At 42.1% G+C, this 17,836-nt stretch overlaps 1 protein-coding gene and 1 long non-coding RNA gene across 2 annotated transcripts; both read left to right on the forward strand.

The window, feature by feature from the left end:
• The first annotated feature begins 346 nt into the window (after nucleotides 1–346).
• mcm6l (MCM6 minichromosome maintenance deficient 6, like) lies at nucleotides 347–11,152 on the forward strand. Its single transcript, XM_028976004.1, has 17 exons — nucleotides 347–441; nucleotides 1,999–2,145; nucleotides 2,230–2,340; nucleotides 2,828–3,077; nucleotides 4,151–4,316; nucleotides 5,313–5,458; nucleotides 5,562–5,712; nucleotides 5,790–5,931; nucleotides 8,244–8,385; nucleotides 8,466–8,573; nucleotides 9,219–9,374; nucleotides 9,466–9,594; nucleotides 9,730–9,891; nucleotides 10,220–10,328; nucleotides 10,511–10,711; nucleotides 10,805–10,944; nucleotides 11,030–11,152. Exons 1-17 carry the CDS (start codon nucleotides 347–349, stop codon nucleotides 11,150–11,152), a joined length of 2,478 nt encoding a protein of 825 aa, XP_028831837.1.
• Nucleotides 11,153–14,379: 3,227 nt separating this feature from the next.
• Nucleotides 14,380–17,114, forward strand: LOC114788000 (uncharacterized). The gene is made up of 3 exons (XR_003749480.1): nucleotides 14,380–14,991; nucleotides 16,285–16,307; nucleotides 16,510–17,114. It is a non-coding gene; the product is annotated as an uncharacterized LOC114788000 (long non-coding RNA).
• Nucleotides 17,115–17,836: the final 722 nt, after the last annotated feature.

Genomic DNA, 17,836 nt, shown 5'->3' on the forward strand with positions numbered 1-17,836 from the left:
TGAGAGAAATTATACGGTCAGCATCTTGTTCCCCTTGAGTTCCGTTATTTGACGTCACGGCAATGAACCGATGGCCGATATTGAGAGGTAGGTTTCACCCTGATCTCACTTGGCAGAACGCGCTCGGGCAGTTTCTTGTTTCGGTGAGAATGACCTTCATTTAACCCGACGCGCTGACGTCACCGCGTTCATTTAACGCGACGCGCCGACGTCACCGCGTTCATTTAACCCGACGCGCTGACGTCACCGCGTTCATTTAACGCGACGCGCTGACGTCACCGCGTTCATTAAGAACCCGACCCTCCGTTTAGTCGAGCTGTCCGTGCGCCCCGCCGACGCGTCTTCCATGGAGCCCGCGGGCGAAGCGGCGGTCGCGGGGGTGCAAGTGAAAGATGACCTGGCCGAAAAGTGTCAGAAGTTGTTCCTGGAGTTTTTGGAAGAGTGAGTTTGTGGCAGTTTACCGTTTACGGCGTCCAGCAGACGCTCCTGTCCGGAGATTTGTAGCTCACGTCACACCTTCATACCTGTACAACGTAAATCAGCAACTGTTTTCCGAGACCATCGTACCATCACAGGCACTTTTATTTTATTTTACACGCTCGGCGTATTCTCTTCTATTTATCTTTTGCTTTGACAATGTAAATGTAAAGAATCGCATTGTCTTATTAAGGTGCTAGTTGTAGATGCACTTTTTTTTTTTTTTTATCGAAGATTGAACGTGACTCGGCCATTCTCACAGTTAGAGGAAGTTGGATCCGTCATTGAGGAGCAAGAGCAGGAAAGATTCTGGATGCACGTCTTTCTTTTTTGAGGAGAACAGGTTCAAGACGAGCAGTGCTTGATGCTCTTGAGAGGATGAGAAGTGACTTAACTAATGCCTATAGATGAGAAGAAGTGGTTCTATTTGTTAATATTCTGACCTTAAAAAGATTATCTTTTATTAGTCCCACAAGTGGGAAACTCGGCACGACAGGAAGTGGACAGTACAAGATAAGAGCTGCAAAAAAAAAAAAAAAAACAGCACAGACACTGTTGAGTTCAATGTACAAATAAGCGAACAAATAGTCCTAGAATAGAAAGAATAAAAAATGTACATATTTTTGTTTTTTATATACAGTACAGACCAAAAGTTTGGACACCTCATTTGATGTGTTTTCTTTATTTTCATGACCATTTACGTTGGTAGATTCTCACTGAAGGCATCAAAACTATGAATGAACACATGTGGAGTTATGTACTTAACAAAAAGAGATGAAATAAGTGAAAACATGTTTTATATTCTAGTTTCTTTGCTCTGATTACTGCTTTACACACTCTTGCCATTCTCTCGATGAGCTTCAAGAGGTCGTCACCTGAAATGGTTTTCCAACAGTCTTGAAGGAGTTCCCAGAGGTGTTTAGCACTTGTTGGTCCAGCTCACCCCAAACCATCTGGATTGGCTTCAGGTCCGGTGACTGTGGAGGTCAGGTCTCCACTTTTTGTTAAGTACATAACTCCACATGTGTTCATTCATAGTTTTGATGCCTTCAGTGAGAATCTACCAACGTAAATGGTCATGAAAATTAAGAAAACACATTGAATGAGAAGGGTGGTAGTAGCCTAGTGGGTAACACACTCGCCTATGAACCAGAAGACCTGGGTTCGAATCCCACTTACTACCATTGTGTCCCTGAGCAAGACACTTAACCCTAAATTGCTCCAGGGAGACTGTCCCTGTAACTACTGATTGTAAGTCGCTCTGGATAAGGGCGTCTGATAAATGCTGTAAATGTAAATGTGTGTCCAAACTTTTGGCCTGTACTGTACATAAAAGATATGCTTGTGAGACGAGGGCAGTTTTCTTAGCAGAGGCATACTGTGTGGGAACTTTACAACTTTGTAGACAAGTCTTGCAGCAGCACTCCGGATCAGCTGAAGTCTTCAGTGGAAACCAAGTAGCAGTAGTCCGTTTGAGAGATAACCATGGACTGGTATATCTGATTAATGCTTGCCGTTCAGGTTCCAGGACAAGAACGGGGACCTGCTGCACTTACCGGATGCCCAGGAGCTGATTCGACCCGAGAGAAACACGCTGACCGTCAGTTTCACCGATATCGAGCACTTCAACCAGCAGCTGGCCACCACCGTCCAGGAGGAGTATTACAGGCAGGAGAAGATGCCACGGGCGGAGAACATTATGCTGTCATGATGGGCTTGTAGTTTTACAGGAGTGTTTGTGTGTGTTTCCAGGGTGTACCCCTTCCTCTGTAGAGCTGTTCGCCATTTCGCTCGTGACCATGGGAACATACCGCAGTCCAAAGAGTTTTATGTGGCCTTCTCCGACTTCCCATCGAGACAGAAGTAAAAAATTTTCTACCAGAGACTGTTCTGTATATACGGCGACTTTATGGCCCGGTAAAATAAAAAGCATTGAGGGATGTAAGTGACCATTTTGTTGGAAGCAGTTAAAATTACAGTTTAAATATCCTTGTTTTGGAAAAAAAATACAGAATAGTAAATGTTAATTTTTCCAATAATCAATGATTATTAGAATGATTGATTATTTACAAGTCGCAAACCTTTTTTAAGGAACACAGCAATCCGCTAAAAAAAAAAAAAAAAAAAAAAAAAAAACTCAAGACTCAGGGACACAATGGTAGTAAGTGGGATTTGAACCCGGGTATGTCATAGCCTCTCCAATCCTGCAGCTCTTGTGGGATGTTCCTGGTCTGTAGTGGTCCTTGGGAAGAAGGCTGCGTGCTACTTTTGACACGCCACTGCCTGCCCGAACACTGTTGCTGACCAAGTACGCCAGTTCAGTGCTCCGTGCCTTTCTCCCCCTCTCCAGGATCCGAGAGCTCTCCACAGCTCGCATCGGCACCCTGCTCCGCATCAGTGGTCAGGTGGTGCGTACCCACCCCGTCCACCCCGAGCTGGTGAGCGGCACGTTCCTGTGCCTGGACTGTCAGTCCGTCATCAAAGACGTGGAGCAGCAGTTTAAGTACACCCAGCCGACCATTTGCAAGAACCCGGTGTGTGCCAACCGGAGGAGATACATGCTGGACACCAACAAGTCGAAGTTCGTCGATTTCCAGAAGGTGCGCTGTGCCCTTTACGCTGTTTTTTTTTTTTTTTTTTTTTTTTTCTTTTTTTTTTCCCGTTTATGTAATAAAATCACTATTTTGCCCAGCAGTTTGTACATGGAAATATAAAATGAAAAGAGTCACTTTATGAGAATATTTAAAATTTAATACGAGTTTCCGTAACCTGTCAATTGCCCTTTAGTGGCCAGAAATGGTCGATAGGTGTAAAATGTGCTTTGGCCATTCTGCTTCACCGTTCAGAGAGCGGCCGTGGCCAGATCTGGAATTTTGCCCCTTATGTCGTCGTACGGGGAACGGTTACCTCTCGTTTCTCATGCTTTGCCCGCCCAGATAATTTCCCTGCCCTCCCCTAGAAACATTAGCTCCACTGACCGTTTTGGCTTGTAAACATCATTTCTGTGAATGCCCCTCTCTCCTCCTTGCCCTGCCTCATTTCCCCAGCTCCCTCTGCTTTCAAGTAGTCAGTGAGCTGGGGTGACGTGAGGAACCTGAGAGCAGAGACTGGAGAACTGTGTTCTTCACTAGATGATAGACTGGGGGGGTAGATTGGCAGTCCTCACTGTACAGGATGAACAGAAGATGAAGTGACAGGACACGGCCAGTGCAGGTGGTGTTGACTGGCACGGTCCTGTTGGTCAAAGTCGATGATCCACAGGGTGAGTTGGTCATCCAGGTGGATGCGGGTGGAGATTTCCTCTGCGAGGATGTGTGGTGGCAAAGTGTGGAATGCAGGTGAAAAATCTAGGTGTTGTGGAGTTCCACCACGCTGAGGTTACCTCTACCACAAAGTAGTTAAAAACATAAGTAAAAAGTTTTTTTTTTTTTTTTTTTTTTTTTTTTTTTTTTTCTTTTTTTTTGGGCGGACAAGGCAGAAAAACAACAATAAAATTAAAATACCTGCTCTGCTAATTAGACCGCATGAGCAGCGACTGGAACTGGAAAAAATCTTAAACATTTTAGTTGGCATGTCCACTTTTTTTTTTTTTTGTAGTAGTTCAGTGTAAGTGTCATAGATGATGATTATGATGATGATTATTTATTATTAACTGAACTGCCTTTCCCCAAAGGTGCGGATCCAGGAGACTCAGGCCGAGTTGCCGCGGGGCTCCATCCCCCGTAGTGTGGAGGTCATTCTGAGGGCAGAGGCTGTGGAGACCGCGCAGGCCGGTGACCGCTGTGACTTCACTGGGACGCTGATTGTGGTGCCGGATGTGTCTGCCATGGCCCTCTCAGGTAAAACCGCACGTATTGCTCTTGCTTTGTGAATTTCTTTACTCTCAGTGGTCTTCATCATAATTATTCACACATGCTGAGTGCTCTTTAGTAGGAGTGGTGAAATTAATCTCATAATTTACGCATTGCAGAACATAAACCATTATATCATTATGGAGTTTAGTGATTTTTCTCTCGGCGGCATAAAAATTCTAGTTAAAAAGTAGTGCTGGTAGTGACTGCGGCCTAATCTGAGTTGGAAGTGATTGTGAAGTGAAACACAACGAAACACAATGTCCTCTGCTTTTAACAATCACCGTTGGTGAGCAGTGGGCAGCCATGACAGGGCCCGTGGAGCAGCGTGTGGGGACGCTGCTCAGTGGCACCTCAGTGACACCTTGGCGTTTCGGGATTGAACTGGCAACCTTTCCATTATGGGTCCACTTCCTTACCCGCTAGGCCAACCACTGCCCAAATAAAAGCACAGCGATGACAGGTTCCTGGGGCATGGTACTTTGCTCAGTGGCTCCGTTTCCTGACCCACTAGGCCATCAACTGTCCCAACAACTGAGTACAGCAATGCTACAGGCATTTGAATATGCATTTTTAGTGCACTTTGTACCTGTGTTCGATTGCAGTTTCAATGGTGTTCGCTTGACTATTTAACCCTCATCGGGACAGAAATTGACACCAAGAAACGTTGCATGCTGCATTTATTTGACATAATCCGAATGTACAGCCGACAAGATGCTGGTGCTGAATGCTCTAATGAGCAGGAATATAGCCTGCATTCAGTCCACACTCACTTGACACCACTGAGTTTTTTTTTTTTTTTTTTTTTTTAAAACATAATGGGATTCGAACTGGCAACCTTCTGATTACGGGGCTGCTTCCTTAACCGTTAGGCCACCACTGCTCCGTTTTCTGGAATTCATTGATACTCTGGGCATTAAGAACCATAACCAAATCAGAATAAGGTTTACAACTCAACTATTTACGTTGTTTTATTGTCTCCAGGCACCAGGGCGGAGACAAGTAGCCGAGTGAGTGGAAAGGAGGGGTTTGAGGCAGATGGGATCCAAGGCCTTAAAGCCCTTGGAGTGAGGGAACTGTCCTACAGACTGGCCTTCTTAGCTTGCCATGTTGGTCCTACAAATCCTCGGGTGAGAGACGACCAATTCACACAAACATCCCTACGTTTTGTAAAGTGACTTAATTTGTGTAGCGCGCTTTTCTTTAATGGAGAGTGCATTCGTGGTTATGTAGTTTGGTGGAAAAGAGCTACGCCAGGAGGATCAAACTGCCGAAAGTGTGAAAAACCAGATGACCGTTCAAGAGTGGGAGAAAGTCTTTGAGATGAGCCAAGACAAGAACCTCTACCACAATCTGTGCACCAGCCTCTTTCCAACCATTCATGGTACTTGGGTTGGTGTTACGTTGCCGTAGCAGTGTCTTCTCGATGTAATGTTTTTATTTCTTTCCCACAATGCACAGGAAATGATGAAATCAAGCGCGGTGTGCTTCTGATGCTTTTTGGTGGGGTCGGCAAGTCAACTATGGAGGGAACCTCGCTGAGAGGAGATATTAATGTTTGCATCGTAGGAGACCCCAGCACCTCCAAGAGCCAGTTTCTCAAGTACATTACGACCGTTCACTACAACAACATTTATTTCTTATTTATCCCAAAATCACCATATGTCTCAATGGCCGTTGACTGGCTTTACAGTTGACACCCCCCACACTTTGACCCTTTGCACATTCACAGAGAAGGGTTTGTATTGGTTTGGTCAAGGGACCAGTCCAACAGGTTTCAATTGGCAAGGCTTGTATTAAATTAGTCTAAAGTTGTAAATTAGAAAAAATTGAAGGTAATGGCCAGTGCAGAGTTGGTTTCAAACAGTCCAGTGTCATGGTCCACAGTGTATGTCTATTATGATAATAGTCCATATGAAGATCTAAGTGAAAATCATTGACGTGTGACACACCACAGCGAAATGGGTCCTCTAATTTTGACCCATTCCCTGATGGAGAATTAGACAGCCATAAAAGGTGCCTCGGTGAGCAGTGTGCAGTTGTTTGCAGGAATGTAGATTATTTCAGGGTGGTAGTAGCCTAGTGAGAAACCCCACTTACTACCATTGTGTCCCTGACCAAGACACTTAACCCTAAATTGCTCCAGGGGGACTGTCCCCTGTAACTACTGATTGTAAGTCACTCTGGATAAGGGCGTCTGATAAATGCCATAAAAAATAAATAAATTGCTAGCAGGCCTTTTTGAGGTCTTCCTACTCTGCGTACGGCTGAAAGGTTGCTGGAGTGCTGGCTTCCTAGCTTTGTAACGAGTCGTTATCAAGGGGGGGACACTTTAGTGTTTGCTGGAATTCAGGGGCTGGATCTGAGGTCGTCAATATTGACTTCTCTTGGCCTGAGCATGGTAGAAGTTCAGATGACATTGTTGATTGTGTCGATCTGTGCTGCAATCCTGACAAGGAAATCAGCTGCGATGGGGGCATCATGTTGTAGATCAGGGATCACTACAAAGTAGTGAAGCAGTTGCCATTCTTTCCATTGTACAAGTATTCAAGTAAATGGTGACATTCATAATCATGACAGGCGTGGGATGGGCCAGGAAATGGCTGTTTTTTGCCACATAGGGGAGGTTTGGTGACTTGTCGAAGTTTGTTCAGCAGTGTTTGGCTGATTGCTGATTTGTCGGCTCATATCGCAAGTTTGGCCGATGATTAAGGGTTTTGCATTCAGCGGTGAGACGTAGACTGGGTGAATTACACTCATGGTGCCTATGGCGAGTTTCAGCGATGCCAGCTGTTCCACCTGTGTTCCTATTGTGGAGTATGCTTGAAGTTCCAGGGAGCATGGTTTGTGGTACACCTTTTTTTGAAAAGGTGCTTTGAAATAAGGGACATGTCTGTTGTGGTACCTACAAGTGCGTCGATCCCGAGAACATCTGCCAGTTCTATGGTCAAATAGAACTTCTAGGTTATGCCTTGTTCTTGGGGGTGTCTGAGGAGTTTGAGCACTGGAGTCTGTGAGGGTAGGTTTAACATGGTAGGTTTACATGTACTTTTGGGAACTGTAGGTAGGTTGAGGCAGATAGCAGGAAGGTCTTTGTCATCAGGCAGGATTGTGGGAAATCTGAGATTCTTTGTTCTGGCATCCAGCTCTTGTTCGTTGAGCTGGTTCAGGGAGTGGGCCAGTCACACCTTCCAGGGTTGCTTTGGTGTCTAAATCCTTTTTACCAAACGGTCTTGTGGAGAACTATCTCGGGACCAGTAAGTGTGAAGTGATTGTCACTTGTGATATACAGCACGCAGTGCACACACTGAAATTTGTCCCAGGGAGCGTGTATGGGGACAGTGCTTTGCTCAGTGGCACCTTGGCGGCTCAGGATTCGAACCATCAACTTTCTGATTATGGGGCCGCTTCCTTAACCGCTAGGCCACCTTTGCCCTGATTATAAGATTATTAACCTTGATCAGGTACAAATTTAAGGAGAATGATGTTACTAATACAGCTAGAAAATAAAAATTCATTTTTCTTTGTTCTCCAGAAGTTCTGGCGAGAAATCTGGATGACCTTTGCCCCAGTCTCCAAGAGAGAGGTCTTTGATTTTATGGCCCATTTGTGCTTATATTTAGACAGAGAGACCTCTGTAATCCTTAGAGTGGTCATCTTGCCCTGGTCTGTGTGGGTTATCATTGGGGGGTTATCATTGGTGGGACTGTAAAATGCAGTATCATCTGTTCCTCTACAATGGGGTTTGAACCTGTGACTTTGTGGTCTTTGGGTTCACAGGCGAGTCTCTATCCCACTAGGCTACTACCACCCTTGTCTGAGTGTGTTCTGTAGAAAAGGGCAAAATACATGATTATAGCAATTTGGTTCATTGCCTTAGACCCTGATGCTCATACGATCCACTCTTGTCATCAGACACGTTGAAGACTTCGCCCCCAGGGCCGTCTACACCAGTGGTAAAGCCAGCAGTGCGGCTGGTCTAACCGCTGCTGTGGTCAAAGATGAGGAGTCTCATGAGTTTGTCATTGAAGCCGGGGCACTCATGCTGGCGGACAATGTAAATCCTTCCACCTTTTAAAAATGTTTTTGTTTTGCCTTGCATATGTGGTACACCTGATTTCTTGAATCTCCATTAAGGGCGTCTGCTGCATTGATGAGTTTGATAAAATGGACCTGAAGGATCAGGTTGCCATCCATGAAGCCATGGAGCAGCAGACCATATCCATCACTAAGGCTGGGGTCAAGGTAATGTTTGTCCCTGGGCAAGTACTCATCAATAGTAGTCACCCCAGCTACGAGGCTTTTTTTTTTTTTTTTGGTCCGGCCTAAACCTAACCCTAGTCTAAATCAAGGGGCGGCCCCCCACATTTTACGTATGTGTGATGTCACAATGGCAGAACTTATATACTATATTTCATACCTAATAATAATAATAATAATAATAATAATAATAATATTTTATTTATTTATTTTTGAGAGTTCTTACTGCTTTTGTTATTTTATATATAAAATAAATTCAATCTTGCTCAGCTCTCAGGCATGTAAACACTGAATAGCTATATTGCTAGAGTAATATTTAATAATTCACACTCTAATATTTACATTTTTACAGCATTTGCCAGACGTCCTTATCCAGAGCGACTTACAATCAGTAGTTACAGGGACAGTCCCCCCCCTGGAACAACTTAGGGTTAAGTGTCTTGCTCAGGGACACAATGGTAGTAAGCGGGGTTTCAACCTGGGCTTTCTGGTTCATAGGCGAGTGTGTTACCCACTAGGTTCATGTTTCCTACCCCTAATTCATTATAATACTCTTGTCTTTCTCGTCCTTGTAATTTGACTCTTTGGTCAGTTTTAGTCTTTATATACTTACATCCAATGCCTCTGTAGGCCACCCTGAATGCACGCACCTCCATACTGGCAGCGGCAAACCCCATCGATGGCAGATACAACCGTTCCAAGTCCTTGAAGCAAAACATCAATATGTCTGCTCCCATCATGTCCAGATTTGACTTGTTCTTCATCTTGGTTGATGAGTGCAATGAGGTTAAGACCAGCTATTTTTTTTTTTTTTTTTTTTTTGTCCTCTGGATTATTGTTTTTTTTTTTTTTTTTTATCTTTAATCGCTTCTTTCAGGTGACAGATTATGCCATCGCCAGGCGCATTGTGGACCTTCACGCACGAAATGTGGAATCAGTGGAGAGGGTCTACGCCACAGAGGAGATAAAGAGATACATTCTTTTTGCCCGGCAGTTCCAGCCAAAGGTCTGGTGTTTCCGTGCTGGATGCATGTAACTTTAGACACTTTCTTTAATTTGTTAAGAACATCTTTATTGGACATCGTTTGACTTCATTTGTTGCCTGCCTGCTCTGCTGTTATCCACGTTGTTTACTGCACAGATTACACTGGAAGCGCAGGAGTTTGTGGTGGAACAGTACAAACGGCTTCGCCAGAGAGACAGTAGTGGCACGGCCAAGTCTGCGTGGCGCATCACCGTCAGGCAGCTGGAGAGCATGATCAGACTGTCCGAGGCGATGGCCCGACTCTATTGTTCAGACGAGGTGGGGACCATAGTTCTGCCATTACCACTGCAGTTAGGTCTATTTAACTATTAACCAGTACTGCAGACACACAAGTGGCTATATTAACTGTGCTACATTAAGAATTTAAAGAAAAAATATAAAATAATTACATTGTAATTAGCAATAATATGTACCAAGTCTAATCCAGGTTGGTGATCCCCAAAGTTCCAGGTGATTTTAATAAAAAAAAAGATGGAACCCGTGTCTTGTTTTATTTGAACAATGACTTATTTGTTGAGAAAATGAGTGAATCTGTAAAAAATAATTTAGAAGATTTTACTAAACTGGTGTATAATTGTTTGTCAAGGTGCAACCCAAACATGTGAAAGAAGCGTTTCGATTGCTGAACAAGTCAATCATTCGCGTTGACTCGCCTGATATCAACTTTGACCAAGAAGACAATGAAGATGTTAATGGTGAGCTTTTTTTGGTCTCAAATTGACATTTGTGTGAAGTTTTTCTTATCCATTGGTTAAGATGATTTATTTTTTTGTAAGAATTAGTTATATAAGAATCCTCAATTGAAAGCAACTCTTTTTTTTTTTTTTTTTTTTTTTTTTTTTTTTTTTTTTTTTTTTTTTTTTTTTTTTTCTCCCAGATCAGAATGATATGGATATAGAGGTACAGGGAAACAATGGCACCATTGAAACGAATGGCATTGAAGTCGCATCTATGGAAACTGAGCCACTGAATGGTGGGCAAAAGGCCACGTCCGCCAAGCCTGGACTCCGGATTTCTTTTGCTGACTACCGTAGGCTGTCCAACCTGCTGGTCATCCATATGCAGAAGATGGAACAATGTGAGTCCCATTATCCCTGACTGCTGGTGTAATACAGTTATTTGCTGCTATTAGATCTCATGTATTAGATGCTGCTATTATCTCATGTTGCAGTGGACGAGGAGTCGTCACTGAAGAAGAGTGAGCTGATCAACTGGTATCTCAAAGAGATGGAGAGTGAGATCGAGTCAGAGGCTGATCTGATTGCAAAAAAAAGCCTGATAGAGAAAGTGCTCCACCGGCTTGTTCATTACGTGAGTCATTTACATCAAATAAATGTTCTTGTCAGCTGATTTTTGTAGAAAGTTTTTAAATTGTTCATTTGGCTTGTCTCTCAAGGACCATATTATTATAGAGCTGACAAAAACTGGGCTGAAGAAACTCGGCGGTGATGGTGATGAGCCAGTGATTGAGGAGGATCCTTTCCTCGTTGTGAATCCAAACTATGTTATCGAGGACTAGATCTCTTAGAATTTTTCAGCGTTGCACTTCCTAAACTGTGTACCTGTTCTGTAGCTTTTGTATGTTGTAAAATAAAGGCTGTTTTTTGCATGCATGGTCAAGGATTACTTCTTCAGCTAGTGACACAGACACAGAGAACAGCTCTGTATTATTTATGTATTCAAATAAGACGTTTTGTAGAAAGTATCTACTGGTACAAAACATTTGCATACACTAGATGTCTCTTTCAGACTCTCAGTATGCGTTGATCCCGCCACAATGTTTGGATTGGGTTCCAAGCTCATTCGACCTCTCTTCTCTGACTGTACAAGCGAGGATGAGGGGCTTTTGCGCTGCTTACGGCTGTAATAATGAATAGCATTTCAAGTAAGATTTTATCTTATGTGTTACACCAATTTTGTTTTCGCCAAGTGTTACAAACCAGAGCATCTGTCTTCCCACCGCCATTCCATAAGAAGGGCACAGGTTCTGTTCTGATACCTGTAAATATTGCAGTTAAAGTGAAGTGATTTCTTATTATGAGAAACGGCACACTGTGCAGATGACGAAATATGTGGGGACGGTACTATGCTCAGTGAACCGGCAATCTTCATTACCTGCTAGGCCACCACTGCCCCTTGACGTATCTATACAACATGCCTCTGTGTATGGACCTGCCCTGTCTATAGTTATTTTTTCCAAATGAGTAGGTAAATGGATGTTCACCTTTTCATACTGAATATTTAAAGGAGTGCGCCCCCGTTCTGGGTGCATGTTGAAAAGTTCACTAGAGGTGTTATCCTTGTTAGTAATGATCTGTTTTAAGATGGGTGAGGTATGTGGTCGACCCAGCTGTAGTAGGTCTGTTTTAAATGGGTAGAATTGTCAGAAATGCTTTGTATGTCTGTGCTCGGTGGCTGAAGCAGCCTGTACCTAAGTAAGATTATTCTTTTCTTTTCCTTTTTTTTTTTTTTTTTGTCTTTCTTTTTAGTTTTTATATAATTTATGATACTGTCCATTTTTTATTTTACTAAAACACTTTTTCTGTATGTATGCCATGAGTGGGCGGGGCTTAAAATAGGGCCATTGTTGGTTTGATTACTGCCGTCATATTTGGACTTTGGTTTCAAGCTCGTTCAACCACGTTTATCTGATGGCTCGCGTGAAGATGCCATACAGGGTTTTATTTATTACTACAAAGTGTTGTTTAGAAGCTGTCTTTTCTTTGATTGTGAATTACATTTAGGTTTACAGCATTTATCAAACAGCTTTATCCAGGGCGCCTCACAATCAGTAGTTACAGGGACAGTCCCCCCCTGGAGCAATTTAGGTTAAGTGACTTGCTCAGGGACATTTGAATTTTTTGTCTTCTGGTTCACAGGCAAGTGTGTTACCCACTAGGCCACTACCACCCATTTCTGTAGATCATTTCACTAAATGATAACATAGTTAGTCCACCATGGTATGTATGTATTAAGGACTCTTGAGTTTAATGATGTATGTCTAAAACCACGACCAGGAGACAAAGTAAAAAAAAAAAAAAAAATTAATAGGGATAGTGGATTTCCGGTGAGTACTGCATCTTAATCTTAAAAAAAATGAATCAGAGTTATTGTCCAGAACACCATTTCGGGTTCAAGGAAAAGAAAGTGTGTCTTTTATGGGACCTGTTTGTGTGGGTGAGGTGACTTTATTGTGTTAATGTTTAAATTTTGAAGATTTTCAAGTATGAATGTCTAATTAAAGGACTAATTTAAAATGTTTTATGCTATTCTTGACTTTGTTTTAAATGAACACATGTGGAGTTATGTACTTAACAAAAAGTGGAGACCTGGCCTCCACAGTCACCGGACCTGAACCCAATCCAGATGGTTTGGGGTGAGCTGGACCGCAGAGTGAAGGCACCTCTGGGAACTCCTTCAAGACTGTTGGACCATTTCAGGTGACGACCTCTTGAAGCTCATCGAGGGAATGCCAAGAGTGTGCAAAGCAGTAATCAGAGCAAAGAAACTAGAATATAAAACATGTTTTCAGTTATTTCACCTTTATTTGTTAAGTACATAACATGACTTCAGTGAGAATCTAACAAATTTAAATGGTCGTGAAAATAAAGAAAACACAAAAGGTGTGTCCAGACTTTTGGCCTGAACTGTATGTAGTATTTGTCATACCTTACTACTGGGTGGTTTAATATAAATTCATGACAAAAGCCACAAGCAGATTGAAAACTTGCCATGTGATGCACGGGGCACAGAAAAGTAGTCTCACTTGTTAATTTCCACGATACAATTCTGTGAACTCCACGATCATTCAGACAAAACTATTGCACCAAATATTTCAATGTATAATGGGTGTCAAAACTGTGCAACACCTCAGTAAAATAATGTTTATGCAATACCAATATAAGCAACTAAAATGACCAAGATGGTGTGGTGCATGGGACAACAATGTCACTGGGCTAGAACCTACACTAGTTTAACATAGAAATTGCCGAGAGTTAAAATGTGGTGTATTGTATGAATATTTTAATTAATACATCATTTAAGGCATTTGGCAGACGCCCTTATCCAGAGCGACTTACAACGTGCTTTCATGTTACCATCAATGAAGTAATCAATTCTGGTTATGATAAATATTTGCTTTGAATTACATTGCGAGAGGTAACCATGATTCGAATGTCTGCAAAACCTTCAGTTTTTAAATACACTGAAGTTAAAGGATGTTCCACATTATCTGTGTTCCCATCTTAAATGTCGGGACAAATATGAAGTGGAAATATTACAGAAATCCTTTTAGCATTTTGGTTTCATTTTGCAGAGGATTGCCATTGAGTTAATTATGCTGTAGTGGCATAATATGCACTTAAAAGCTACCACAAGATAAGTAAATAGTACAAACATGTGCTACATTATTATCAAGGAACGTAACGAAATGTTAAACCTTCAATATTATTTATTTTATATATTAATTCATATGTTTTGTGTTATACTCCAGGAGGGACAGGTTCTCCACAGATTACTGTGACAGGATTCCCTGAATGCAGCTGATTCCGCCTCTGTGTGTGTGTGTGTGTGTGTGAGAGAGAGAGAGAGAGAGAGAGAGAGAGGGAGGGAGGATGTGTGAATCCCAGAGTGTTTCGTGCAAAGCTCGCGTGTGCAGTCACCAGGAGATCCAAACCATGCTTGGGTGAGTTTTCTTTATTTCTTCCCCATTTTTCTTTTTCTTTTTTGAAATTCCTATGAGAACTTTGAGAAAGTGGATTAGATCCATATATTGTGTTGAGTGTTATTACATGAATTATGGTGGATATGTTGTCTACTGATAAACACATGTTAAGTGTATTTATCAGGCTGAGAATCCATCCCAGAACGATTCCACTGGGGGACTCTTCGCAGGGTGGAAAAGGAGGAAGCCAATTGTATCTTAATATCAAACATTTGAATAAAATCTCTAGCATTAGCTGTATTTCTGCAACCACATATTTTTTCTATAACATATAATGTTATTCTAAAAGAAATAAACATATTAAATATTATGTACACCATATAAATGATAAATGATTACAGTGTGTAACCTACATTAATATAAATGCATTATAGTACAATTAACAGATAATTAATAATATTAATTATTAATGTTGAACAAAAGTTGTAGTGACTGACTATAGGCTGTTGGCAGGAAACCGCCCACAGCGCCCCAGAAATCGAACCCCTCCAAGAGGCACCGCGACCGCCTGACCACCGAACTGGACAAGCTGGCCAGCCTCCTGTCCTTCTCCCCAGATGTCACCTCCAGACTGGACAAGCTGTCGGTTCTGCACCTGAGTGTCAGCTACCTCCGAGTCAAGAGCTTCTTCCAAGGTAAAGGCCCTCTGTGTGACGGTCCTGCATCATCACAGCCGTGGGTGACACTTTATGTCCATTTTTGAATGCTTGAGTAGGGGTTCTATCATTTTACATCTGGATATCAACAAATGTGAATAAATAAACAGAGTGAAAGGGGCATCAAATTTCTGTGATATAGATATAGACACCACACATGATAAGTTCACAATTACATGATGTTATTTGTGTTATTTCTTTAATTGTAAGTTTACTCTCTGTAATTAATATTTGGATTTTAATAATTTTTTTGTTTTTTTTTTCACATGATTTCATCTGGTTCTTTATTTCTACGCCCTGTGTGCCTGAAATGCATTTATTTCATTTTTTAAAATAATATATATAATCTAGATGACACAAACGATGAATCCACCCCATAACTCCTTCGCTAACTGATAATGCGGTAAAGTTAATCCAGATCAACTTCTACAAAAGACCCCTTCAATGTAAGTGAGTGTCAAACGTTTCAGAGGACATCTTCTCACCTTCTGTGCCATGTTTGCCAGCCAAATGTCCAAATGTATTTAGTTAAAGTTGATATGGTATTTTTGTTGTCTGTTGACTCTCGGCACATCCCAGTCTCTTTCTTTGTAGAGTGTGTATGTGTATGCCTGTGTTGCATTAGCCTTTACGCTTGTGCCAGGGAAGTCGACTTTTCATCATGTAGTCACAGTACTTGAAAAACAGAAATTTGAAATTTGTGTGTGTAGTAGTGGTAGTGGTAGGTAGTAACCTAGTGGGTAAATGCATTTATTACACACTCGCCAATGAACCAGAAGACCCAGGTTCAAACCCCACTTACTACCATCGTGTCCCCGAGCAAGACACGTAACCCTAAGTTGCTCCAGGGGGGGACTGTCCCTGTAAAGAAGGAATAGAACCGGCAAAATTTGAAGTAGTACAGTCATGCATCTACATCATCATTTGCATGTCTATTAATCTATTTTAGTCTATTAGTCTATTTTCAGTTGTACTAAGAGCACTGAAAAGTGTTTTATATTTATAGGTGGAATACTTGCTTAAGGATTACACCATTTCATTGAAACTCAAGATAAATTGTTGCTGATATATATTTATTTACCATCAGAAAGGGCAGGGCAGAGATATGTTATTATCTTTTATGTATAGAAATACTCTGGTCCATTTTTATAGACTCGCCTTATATCCTGATGATGTTATGGGTCATATTTATGTGCATATATGAAAAATAAAAACTAAAATGTGTGAGTACAGTTATATCATATATATATGATATTCTATCATCTTCCATAGCTGACCACTTGGGCTTTCATCAGGTAAGCTGACCTTTCTTTTTTAATTCCAATTACGTTGATTTCACTGAAATATAAATATTTCATATGATTGATTTAAATATTAATCTAAAAAGTGTGTAAGCGTGTATAATTTGGTATTTGTTTGTGAGTTCCTACAAGCTGCAACTGTTGCATGCTCCACTGCGGAAGTTTTAATATTTTATTTTTTACATTTTATGAACAGAGCCTATAGCAGCAGTTGAGCTACGAGTGTGGGCTTCACTGGAGGCTTCTGAACAGCCCTGGTGTCACGCAAGCACAAAAACCCGCCATCACACTCATCCAACAGCCCTCCGAGGAGAAATGTGGAATAAACATGCGCCACAAAACCTGATTTACACTGTTAACAAAGGCACAGAAACTCACCACGCTAAATAGCCATTTCTCAGATGATGTTACTGCTCAATTCTGGCAAGTTTATATGTTTTTGGACAAAGAGACCCTTTCCTTGAAAACATTAAATTACGATTGATGTTTGATTTCAAAAAGTACGGTGGTGATTCCCTCCAAAATAGATGATCCAAAGGCCCAACGGGTCACTGTCTCACCCGGCCGTGACCCTCTATTGTGTGCGGTTCAGCCGACCATATTGAGTGTATCTGGGTGTGGCCCCCACCAAGCCAGGGGTCAAGTGTATGCCTGGCTCAAGCCGTTTCTGTGTCTGTTTGTGTCACTGCCCTTTTCAACCCTGCAGGCGGACGTGATGCTCCAGAACGTTTTCAGTCCACGTGGACGAGTGGCAGGAGTTCAGACAACAACTCCACTGGGCCATGAACCCTTCTCAGCAGGAGTCCCACGCAGCCACAGGAACTGGTGTGTGTATAATGGCCGTCAATAGAACCCCACATCATGGCCCAAAGGGAAAGTGCCGATTGACACGCAGCTACTTGGTTGATCGGCCTGTACTGTAAATGGGCGGAGCTTGGGGGTCACTGCCTTTACCACAATGCAGGGTTTCATTGCTTCTGAATCGAAATGATATGAAATATTCTCAATGCCTGTTCATTGTCCTCAATTGTTTAATTGTCAGGAAAATGCGCTTCTTTGTGTACTTGTGAGGATGCATGTGGGGGGAAGACAGCTCTCTTTGTGTGTGTAAATAGCAGCAAATGCACAGGGCCATTTCAAGGCCCGGCTCACAGACTTCATATTTAAAGGATGTTAATTTGTGCATATTATAGATGGTCTGACATCACCTGATCAAATACTGGAAGTCATTAATGCGTTTGTTTGTGCATAAAATACACAAAACCAACATTCCTCCATGCAGGCCTTGTGTGAAGTGAGTGATATAAAAGTGAAGTGATTGTCATTGTGAAACACTGCAGCACAGCACACGGTTACACAGTGAAATGTGTCCTCTGCTTTTAACCACCACTCTTAGTGAGCAGTGGGCAGCCATGACAGTGCTTTGCTCAGTGGCACCTTGGCAGATCGGGATTCAAACCGGCAACCTTCTGATTACGGGGCCGCTTCCTTAACCGCTTAGCAGAAAATTAACAAAATCAATA

This window comes from Denticeps clupeoides, chromosome 4 (genome assembly GCF_900700375.1).
Source record: "Denticeps clupeoides chromosome 4, fDenClu1.1, whole genome shotgun sequence".
NCBI lineage: Eukaryota > Metazoa > Chordata > Actinopteri > Clupeiformes > Denticipitidae > Denticeps > Denticeps clupeoides.